At 36.0% G+C, this 10134-nt stretch overlaps 1 protein-coding gene across 1 annotated transcript; it reads right to left on the bottom strand.

The window, feature by feature from the left end:
- Window positions 1-8005: 8005 nt before the first annotated feature.
- On the bottom strand, window positions 8006-8902 carry LOC311067866 (putative inhibitor of apoptosis; the record flags this gene model as incomplete). Its single annotated transcript, XM_084090013.1, has 1 exon — window positions 8006-8902. The coding sequence occupies one exon, from the start codon at window positions 8900-8902 to the stop codon at window positions 8006-8008; it is 897 nt and encodes a 298-aa protein (XP_083946139.1).
- Between the last annotated feature and the right edge of the window lie 1232 nt (window positions 8903-10134).

The raw sequence follows: 10134 nt of genomic DNA, 5'->3' as shown, positions 1-10134 counted from the left end.
CAGACAGCAACATTAGCCGCTTTCCGACCAAGTAGTTATAGGAACTTAGTTCTAGGAACTGTCCACTTCTAAACAGTTCTAAGAACTACTCTCCCCCAAACTCGGTTTTGCTGTTTGCGTTCGCACTGGCCAAGTGGCCATAGGAACTGGTAGGAGGGGTAAGGGAGTGACGCAAGCACGGTGACTTTTATTTTGACGGCGCGACGGACCTTTATTTTGGCGGCGCTGAGAACGCCAGAGCAAACAATGCTCGCATTCTCTGTGTTTATTAGTTAGCAATCTGTCTAACAGTACTGTTTAATATCTTATTAGATAGAACTGTTATAGAAAGTAGACAGTATATGAAAAAAGGTTATTAGCCTATGCCGTGTGGTTGATGTCCAGTGTTGCTAGCTGGGCAGATAAACATAATCATGTTTGGCTTGGTCCCCTCAAAGTTGCGTTGGATTTTCTCTTCAGCATAAAGGTTTAGAGACCCATCTATCACTGTTTTCCATGTTTGTATAGTTTATGGAGTAAATATATAGGCTATAATCTGTGTGTTTACATTCTAGCTGTTTTAAAAATGGCGGGTGCTGATGTTCCGCGTGCGTTCGGTCAATCAGCGTACACTAACGTCACGGATAGTTCCTATAGTGCTGGTTTAGACCCTACTCTGAAGTTGGACCCAAATTAGTTCCTACAAATGGAGTTCCTAGAACTAAAATCGTTCCTAGTTCCTGCGGTGCGAACACGCCGACATCCGGGTACTTTAGCCAATAGTTCTAGGAACTATGAAAAGGTTCCTCCGGTCGGAAAGCGGCTATAGTGTCGGCCCAGATCCGGGCCACATCTAGTACATGTGAATTCAATGCATACCAGATGTGGGCCTGATCTGGGCCGACACTATGTTGCTGTCTGGGACTCTTATTATGCCTATTGAAAGTTAATAATTTAGCAGATGCTTTTATCCAAAGCAACTTACAAATAAGGAGAATAATAGACAAACCAACAATATACAATATATACAAGTGATGTGAAGTCCAGTTAGTCTACATGTAGCATTTAGCAACATAGCAGTTGTTAGCGAACTACATCCAAAGAGTATAGAAGCCCAAGAGGCGAAACTCAATAGAACGCTCCATAGCAACAGTTGCCCCCATGACGTGACGGCGCGGCCGCCATTATGGACTGAAAACTGAAGGAAAACGCCGAAAAATAATGGGAGTCAATGGCACTGAAAAACTTAACAAAACAAAAACTTAACATAACTTAATTTTTTCTGGCCGTCATATCTAAATATGAAAACAATTTAAAATACATTAATGAGGATGACCGACGTTAAATGACGTTAAATGACAGAAAATATACGTCTATGTGTTGGTTATGCATGGCCTAATTACCCTTAGGAAAATAGTAGAAGTACTATAAGACTACTATAGAAATACTATAGCGGCTCTAGGATATTATAGAGGTAAGTAGTACTTATACTACGGCACCTGTCAAAATGATTGATGACTTCCGGTCCCGCCCACAGATAAGACATCTGGTCACCGCCCTTCCGGTTGACCGTTGACATGTCCCGCCCTTTCTGTCGTTTATAGATATGGATATGTATTGTCCTATTGACCCTTTGGTCATGTGTTTTGACAGTTTTATCTACCGGTGTCTTTCCGGCGTATGTTGTTAGGGTTTGCCCTATCGTCCTAGCTAGTCGTAGATAATTTTGTTTGACAGGTTTATCTACCGGTGTCTTTCCGGCATATGTTGTTAGGGTTTGCCCTATTTGAACCTTTTTATCCCTAGATCATGTGGTTTTGACAGAAAGTTTGAATTTGTTGTCCGGTTCAGTTATGTGTGTGTGTGTGTGTGTGTGTGTGTGTGTGTCTGGCTATATGGCATCACAAGTGCTGTTAGGAAATGTGTCAACATCTGATATGATCCCTCCACATTCCTGAGGTAACAACAAAAGTGAGAAAAAAGAGAGTTGTCCCTAATCATGTTTTATATTTCACACAAATGATATACAATAATATCTTACTAAAAATCTACTGAAACCATTTAATTCAGTTTTAGAGAAACAAAAGAATAAAATGAATAAGGATTTTACTAAATACTAAAACCTATCACAAAAAGAGTTGAAAACATACTGTTCTTTAAAAAAGTATATAATGAAATGCTTATAAAATAAATATCTTATTGATCCAATTGTTTTAGATAAACAAAAGAATAAAAATCATATTACATAAAACATTCTGTTCTTTAATAGTATATACAATTAAAAATCTACTGAAATTTCTTTTTTAGATAAAAATAAAATTAATCTAAGTCTGCTGACTGAAGATTTCATGAAGCACCAGCCAAATGGTGTGTGTGTGTGTGTGTGTGTGTGTGTGTGCCGCCATCTTTCTGAATTTATTTCAAAGCATAATCGTAAATATGATCTTTTAAAAGACTGTTTAAATCTTTAAAGTTTGAATACATACACATCTTCTATTTAAGATTACTGTAATGATTTTGTTTAACGGTGACCTAAATTATAATTGTTATTAAACAATGTCTGTTCAAAAACTTTAGATGGTTGAAAAACTGTACTTAGGCATCTTAAATCTCATTTATATGAAAAGATTCAATCAGCATTTTTTGTCCATGCGGGGTTTAAATTTTTATGGTGGGGGCTTTCCATAGCCATAATGATTTTTGTACCGTAACTGCATATTCAATCCCGTAGGCATACACCTAAACACAACCATCACAGAAAACTACATTTGTACATTTTCAAAAATGAAATAAGTAAATAAATAATTTAATAAAATGTAAACAAAGTTTTAGCTAAATAAATATATAAATAAAAAACTTGCATTTCCAGAGAGGTGAATGAACTGAAGCTTCAAGATATAGGGTGACAATGTCACAGTAAATCTAGTCTGCGTTCCAGAGTACATCCAGAGTTTATACTAAATTCATTTAAAAGTTTAAATGAGATATTTTAAAATTAAAAGACTGTTTAAGTCAAATCTTTAAAGTTTTATTAAAATCATATCTTCTATTTATCTTCTTAGAAGACTTATGTATTATTTTTACTAAACATCGTCTGTTCAAAAACTTTAGATTGTTAAAAAAGTGTACTTAGGCATCTTAAATCTTATTTATACAAAATATTTCAAACAGTATTTTTGTTCATACAACATGTTTGTCACAATGCTTTGTTGTTGTTGTGTTGTTTTTAAGAAATCCTAGGACTCCACGTTGCTCTTATTTAGACTAAGTTGTATCATTTGAAAAATCACCACACAATTTCAGAGACGCGATGTGTGATAAGTAAAGTTGGTCTTGAGCGAATATTTAATTTTACTCGTCTTCAAAGCATGATCTTACTGGTAGCTATGATCTATTACACGTATAAGATCATTTTTACTTGTATCTCCCGAACTATCCTTAATCAGTGCGGAAACATTTCTGAGAATATACTATCGGTTATCTACTCAAAATATATGTAGAGGTTTAAATCCGGTGTTTAAAATCTGTCTGGTGGCTGCATGAACAGTCTTTGGGTAGAGCTATGGCAGGAAACATGCCCTTTGACCTCCTCGATTTTGTAGGCTTTTGTAAGTTAGTCCTCCCAAAAGAATTTCTCCCATCTAGCGGTGAAATTCTATTTTGCATTTAAACGAATAGTGCTCTCTAGCGCCTCCCTTTTTCTAATGCGGTAGCACATCATTGAGTTTAACTATACATGTTCTACCGTTATGCTGTCTATATAATGATTTACACAGCCAAGCAAATACAAAAAAGCTTGTCATTTAGACCGTAACTTTGACTTACCTGTCGAGAAGAAAGCAGGCACCCTTTCATTAGCTCTTTCCACCTGGGAAAAGCTATCCCGATATTTATTTACATCCCGATAAATTAAATTTTTGCTTTTTGGCGACGAGGATTCCTTCTCCTGCATAACTATGATCCATCATTATATTGTACCGTGCAGTGCAGCCTTTCAAATGTGCCGGGGGCAGTATCAATGCCTCTCATATGGTCTAGCGGTTAGGATTCCTGGTTTTCAACTAGGCGGCCTAGTTCGACTCCCGGTATGGGAAGACAATTTTTTTATATTGCCAATAAAATTCAAGTTATTCAAGTTCATCAATAATCATTTTTAGTTATTCATAGTCTTAGAGGCCTACACGAACTGCAGAAACAAGCAGAATATATGTAAAAACTCATAAATGCTGTTTCAGTACTGAATCATTTTCACAAATACAATTATATTGAATTCAGAAAATTTCACTATGGAATATCTATCATAATTTCAATTTAGTATGTCATCATTTAAATTTTCCATCTCATAATTATGACGCATAGTCATAATTTTAATTTCAACTTTTTAAGTCATCATTTCAACTAAGTCATAATTATTACTTAATTCAGAATTACAATCTTTGTCAATTACGCCTTTTTAATGTAATACTTAAAACGTTTTTAAGTCATAATTTGGTAGTACTACCAAATTGTCATTTCACTCTACAGATAAGGCGTTGTCGGGAAAATTCGTTTCGCGTTCCTACCCCGAAGTGACAAAATAAAATAAAATTCTTTATCAAAATTTATAAGGAAAGACAAGTACTTTGTTTAGGCTTGGCTTTGTAGGGACTTCCAAACCTGCGCACATATATTCAAACGCACATAACTATAGAACCAATTCTAAATGCGCATGTGAACGCCATTAGCGTTTCTCACAGGTTCGCGTTTAAAGTCTGTGTAGACTTAAATGATCGTTGCGACTAACTGTAAAGACTATGTGTTGCGACTAACTACAGTGTTGCGACAAACTGTTAGCTGGAAAATAACTTTATTAAAGAACCGCTATAAAGCCAAAACAATCTCTGTTACCTTAAATTATACGCTTATCTCTGTAAAGCTGCTTTGAAACAATCTACATTGTTAAAAGTCTATATAAATGAAGATGACTTGACTTGCCTACTATTTTGATGGCCCTTTTGAACGTGCTGTTGACTATAGTAGTGTCGCACCTGCATGTCCGCTAACTCGCTTATGAGAGTCAGAGTGTGTAAAGTAAACTCTCATTATTGTTAGTAGACTATTAGTGGACTGGTAGGGTTAGAATAAGTTGAGATATAGTTGAGTTACTTATAGTCAGTAGAATATCTGTTTGGGAGCATCACAATAAAGAGTTAGCAGATATTAAGCACAGTCTATTTTTCAGATGTTTAAATGACAAAATACCATTTTTTCAACCGAGTGAATCTAGGCCTTCAGAAGTCATAACTTCAGGGGTAGGCCAGTTGGCGAAAACACTGCGCGTGTAAAAATCAAATACTCTATTACACTTTTCAAAGGATAATCTACCTTTAAAGTTAGAATAAAAAGTTAAGTGTCACAAAGTCTGACACAAGGCCATTAACTGGTTCTTTTTGTTTTATAAATGTATTTTGCTTATTTCTACAAATATCAACCTGAAAAATGAAAAATCAGAAAAAGAAGAAAAAAAAAACAGTGTTTTAAAATACAACTAAACCATGATAATGTTTAGTTTAGATGTTGATGACTAAGCTTCTGGCATATAATGCAACCACGCAACAAGAAATCTAATATTGGTGTAATCTTTGCTAGGTCTCACTCACGAAGCACAACTTTGTAAATAAAATAAAATAAAATATTATGGAAGTCATTGTACTGCAATTTAACCATATTTTATTGATTAATATTATGGCTTCATGTTGATTTAAAGTTTTTAATTGTTATTAACTAATACCTTTATCTTTTAACATCCGGCACAAAATGAAAGAGATGTATTATTTGGAAAAAAAAAATATATATAAAAAAAAAAAGAAAAAAAAAAAAAAAAAAAATGGAATGTTCACAATCACTATGTGTCACAAACAGTATGCGTGTAAATAGTTGTGCAAAGTTCCACACCCTATGGACTAACTTTAAAAAACAAAACAAAATACACATACATAAATATATATATAACATACACAAATCATTTCTTAACTAAGCAACTGTTTCTTAAATTATCAGACACTCACCGCACTGATGTTAACATCACCATATATTGTGTTTTCTACCATGAGTTTAGTAACTATTGTCCCACCATTCTTCTGGGCAATTGTTAAGTTAAGCTGATTAGGGTTCTGAATTAATGGCTGTCCCAATGATGTAGAAATATTATGCTGTCGTCGTTGTGGAAGGTTGTTAGGCTGTTGATTTGTCATGTTTCCAGAATGTGTTTGAACGCTCAGCGTTTGAACGTCACCATCTGTTAAAAAATTAACAATTAAATACACAACCAAAACCATGTAAACATTATAGTAAAGCTTATTGAAGATTGAGAAACATATTGACTACTAACAAAGTAAATTATACATATTTCCTACGTTTGATATTCTTTTTTCTGATTTTTTTCACTATGGACTTGATCCTTTTTAATGCTGTTTTCTCTCCATATTTATTCTTTAGTTCCTCTACTGTGTCTTCCAACCTCCCTGTTGTTCTTCTCCAGCTGTGTTAACCAAAGACAAACAGTTAGAAGAATAAAATGTATGTACAATAGCAAAAATAATGTACACCTGTAGACCCATTCATACGCCAGTTCAAAGTCAATGAACCGGCTGATGCTGCAGGTGTTAGAGCACATGATGGACAGTGAACAGATGCACAGCAGGTTAAACCAGAGTTAAAACAATAGTCTATGTTAGGACAATAACAATAATAGTCTATGTTAGGACAATAGTATGTTCACAGGAGCCGCTGAGAGCGAGTTTCAGCTGATAAAGTGCGAAATAAGGTGCAAGTAGCTAAACTAAACATTTCATATTTGACAGCTGTTTTGAGAAATGTTAAACAATGACAAAAATAATCAGCCAAACTAATCAACTTTTTTTCTAATTTCACCATTTTGAACTTAAAATAGACCTATATAATACATGTGATTTAATGTGAGAGGGGAAGAAACAAATAACAGCCATTTTCAGCATATTAGGCATAAGATTAATAATGAATGTGTACATATTGTGAATTAATTTAATAAACATTTACCTAACATCCATAGCCTTCAGTAAATTAAGGTTAGACAAAGTTCCTTTTTAACTCTCCCCCCCTGCTCTAGTTAGAGCTTTGGAGCGCTTAAAAGTGTGGGGCTCAAAAATAAGTGTCATTTGGAACTGTTTATTGTTATTTTTATCAAAAATATGTTGATAGTGATTAAAAACTTCAGTGCCCTTCGAAGGCACCATTTTAGATAGTTTGGCACGCATGGGATCTTTACACTTTCCCCCGGATATCTGTTTCCTACTGTTAGCTGTAATGTTAGTGAACTCTAGGTCTTCTCTTTGCGCATATACGACAGTATTCGCATGAATTGGCTTGATTTCATAAAATGATGGTTTAAACCATCATCTTCATGCGAGACATTTACATTATATTATTATACCGTCCTAGTTTTAAATAGCGCTAAAATGTATATTTTATATCTTAACCCTTTATGCGGATATAGAATGCCGCACAAGGTTCTCTGTTCTCTGGTTCTATGTTTTTAAAAATACCGCGAAACAAAGACAAGGACGCCTCTTTCTATAAGCGACCCTCAAAATCTGTGCATACAACAAAACACATGTATGTGTACGATGATTTATCAGAAAATTACTTTTGTTTGAAGAAAAACTTAAATCAGCTGGTGCTTGATAACTATTGAAGTTATTAAACACCCCTGAATTTGGTAATAATTTGTTTAATGCGATATTTATTTTAATTTTAACTCTAATTTGAACTTTAACATCTTCATAGTCGGTCAAATTAACTTAAAGCATGCGAAAAATGAAATACATCCTAGCTACTTTCTAAATGTTAGTTACAGAACTTATGGTGAACAATTCACCCATGTTTAATCAGATTTTGTCACTGGATTGAGTGAAAATAATAAACTTCTCCTTTGTTTTTATTCATTAAGTTAAATGTAAATTTGCAAATCGAAAAACTGTTTGTTACTTGGATGATGAATATCTTCGTTTTATGATAGGAAAGTACGGACAGCGCCTTTGACCAAGCCTCTACATATGGGGCACTTGCGCAGAGAAGGCGCACATTCTTTGCACACAACTAGGTGACCACAGGGGATGAAGACAATGTTCACTTCCTTATCCATGCAAACTTTGCATGTGCGCTCCTCTTGAAGTCTTCTTAACTGTTCCTCCATAGACAAGTCTGAAAGATCTTGACTCGGGGATGCTGCTTCATTTGTCTGGGCCGTCAGGCCACACTCAAATTCCATCTCTAAAGCAGACTTCACCACAGGATTGTTCTCTTGTTCTCTCACAAATTCTCTTGAGTCGCTGTCTCCATTAGTCAATAGCTGTTCAAATAGTCTTGGAAATCTTGCTTGAATCTGATGAACAAACTCTTGGCCCTTTTCTTGCAAGAGGTATTCACATCTTGGAAACCACTTGGCATGTTCTACCCATGGATCATCACCAGACTCCCAACATCCGAGTCCACCATCACACCAAAAGCACTTCACGTCATCATTACGACCAACATAGTAAAAACCAGCCTTAGCCAATTGGTCTGGTCGAACAGTTATTCTTGAGGGCCAGTTGACAAATGTGAGCGACCTTTCTTCACACTGTTGCATTGCCGAGTTAGATACATTCGAAAGGCCACCACCAGATAAAGGTACATTATCCGCACGATCACCTCGAACGAAGCGGCAGTTGGGGTAATGCCTCTGGTGCTCTGATACTGCCTGATCTCCCGGTTCCCAGTTGCTAAGCTGGCCTCCACAACTGAAGCAAGCCACTCTGTCGCCCTGGCCAAGGTAGTGGAAACCACTTTTTGCAAGCTCGGCTGGAGTTACTGTAGCAAAAGTCCAATTCTGAAAGGTGTCAAGGCGTTCCTGTTCCCGACGCATGCCAAGATTGTGACAAGCCGGGATTGCGCTGGTGAGACATATCCTCAACTCCACGGTAGGAAATAGGACTGGAGAGGGCCAGGTTGCTGAATGCCGTGTTTAAGTAACCCACCTCCTCCTCCATTTGGCCTGAAACGGATGCCGTGGTGGTCGATGTTACGGAAAGCTGTAGGATGGCTACGTTGCGAAGTGTGGGGAAAAGGCACTTTTGATGAAGGCTCTGGATGAAGACATAAAAATGTGACCACTCAAGCCCTTCTCTCTGCCGGACATCCCATGACTAGTGTCTAGTCGTCCGAACACATAATCTTATTAAACTTATTAAATACCCTCTATGATCCAGGAGCCGATGCTAAGAACAAAATCAAATTTTGTTCAACACCACAAAATGTAATTTTTTCTGTTCTGTACACAGCGGGCAAATTAGTTGTATCATTTGAAAAATCTCCGCACAATTTCAGGTATTCACATCTTGGAAATGGTTGCCACTTCGGGAATACGGTAATTAAAATGTAGAAAACAAATATTGAAATATTGAAATATTTAATCTTTTAAATCATGTAGTATTTTTAATTATTCTAAATATTATTATTATGTATACTATTATAATACTATTTTTTATGAGCCCAGACATTACCACAATAGTCATTTTTGTAAAAAAAAATTATTTCAACATTATACTTTCATACATTGAAGTAGTGAAGAAAATGATAGTCCGGCATTACGTACATAAAGTAAAACAATAATGACATTTACAGATGGTCTAACCAGAATAGAAAATCTCTGCAGGCTATCATGTTTTGCTCTAGGGTATAGTTGACCAGACTTTCAACTAATTCACCAACGTCAGTTTTTGCATTTTTTGACACAGTGACACACAGAGATCTGTTACAAATGTCCATATACCGAGAATTTCGTCAATTTCAAATTCGTCACTACATGCACCCAACACATCCAGAACTTTTCTGAGGATTAGGCCGTTCGGCTCTTTGCCGTTAAAAAACATGGGTGTTACACCAGGCCATGGCTTTATCAAGCCTCTTACAACATCCATTTCATTTTTGAGATTTGTCACACGTTTGCTATCCTGCGCACAATCGTTTTTCATTCCACACGCAGCATCGATGATCCTGTGCATCAAGCCAACCATTTGACCTCTAAAATGATCTTTAAACATGCAGTCCAACGCCTCTCTTAAACGACACTCTTTGCCCGTGGCACACTCACACGCC

The sequence above is a fragment of the Abramis brama genome, assembly GCF_963993115.1.
Source record: "Abramis brama genome assembly, chromosome: 17".
In the NCBI taxonomy this organism is placed as follows: Eukaryota; Metazoa; Chordata; class Actinopteri; order Cypriniformes; family Leuciscidae; genus Abramis; species Abramis brama.
This window is presented reverse-complemented; position numbering and strand designations above follow the sequence as displayed.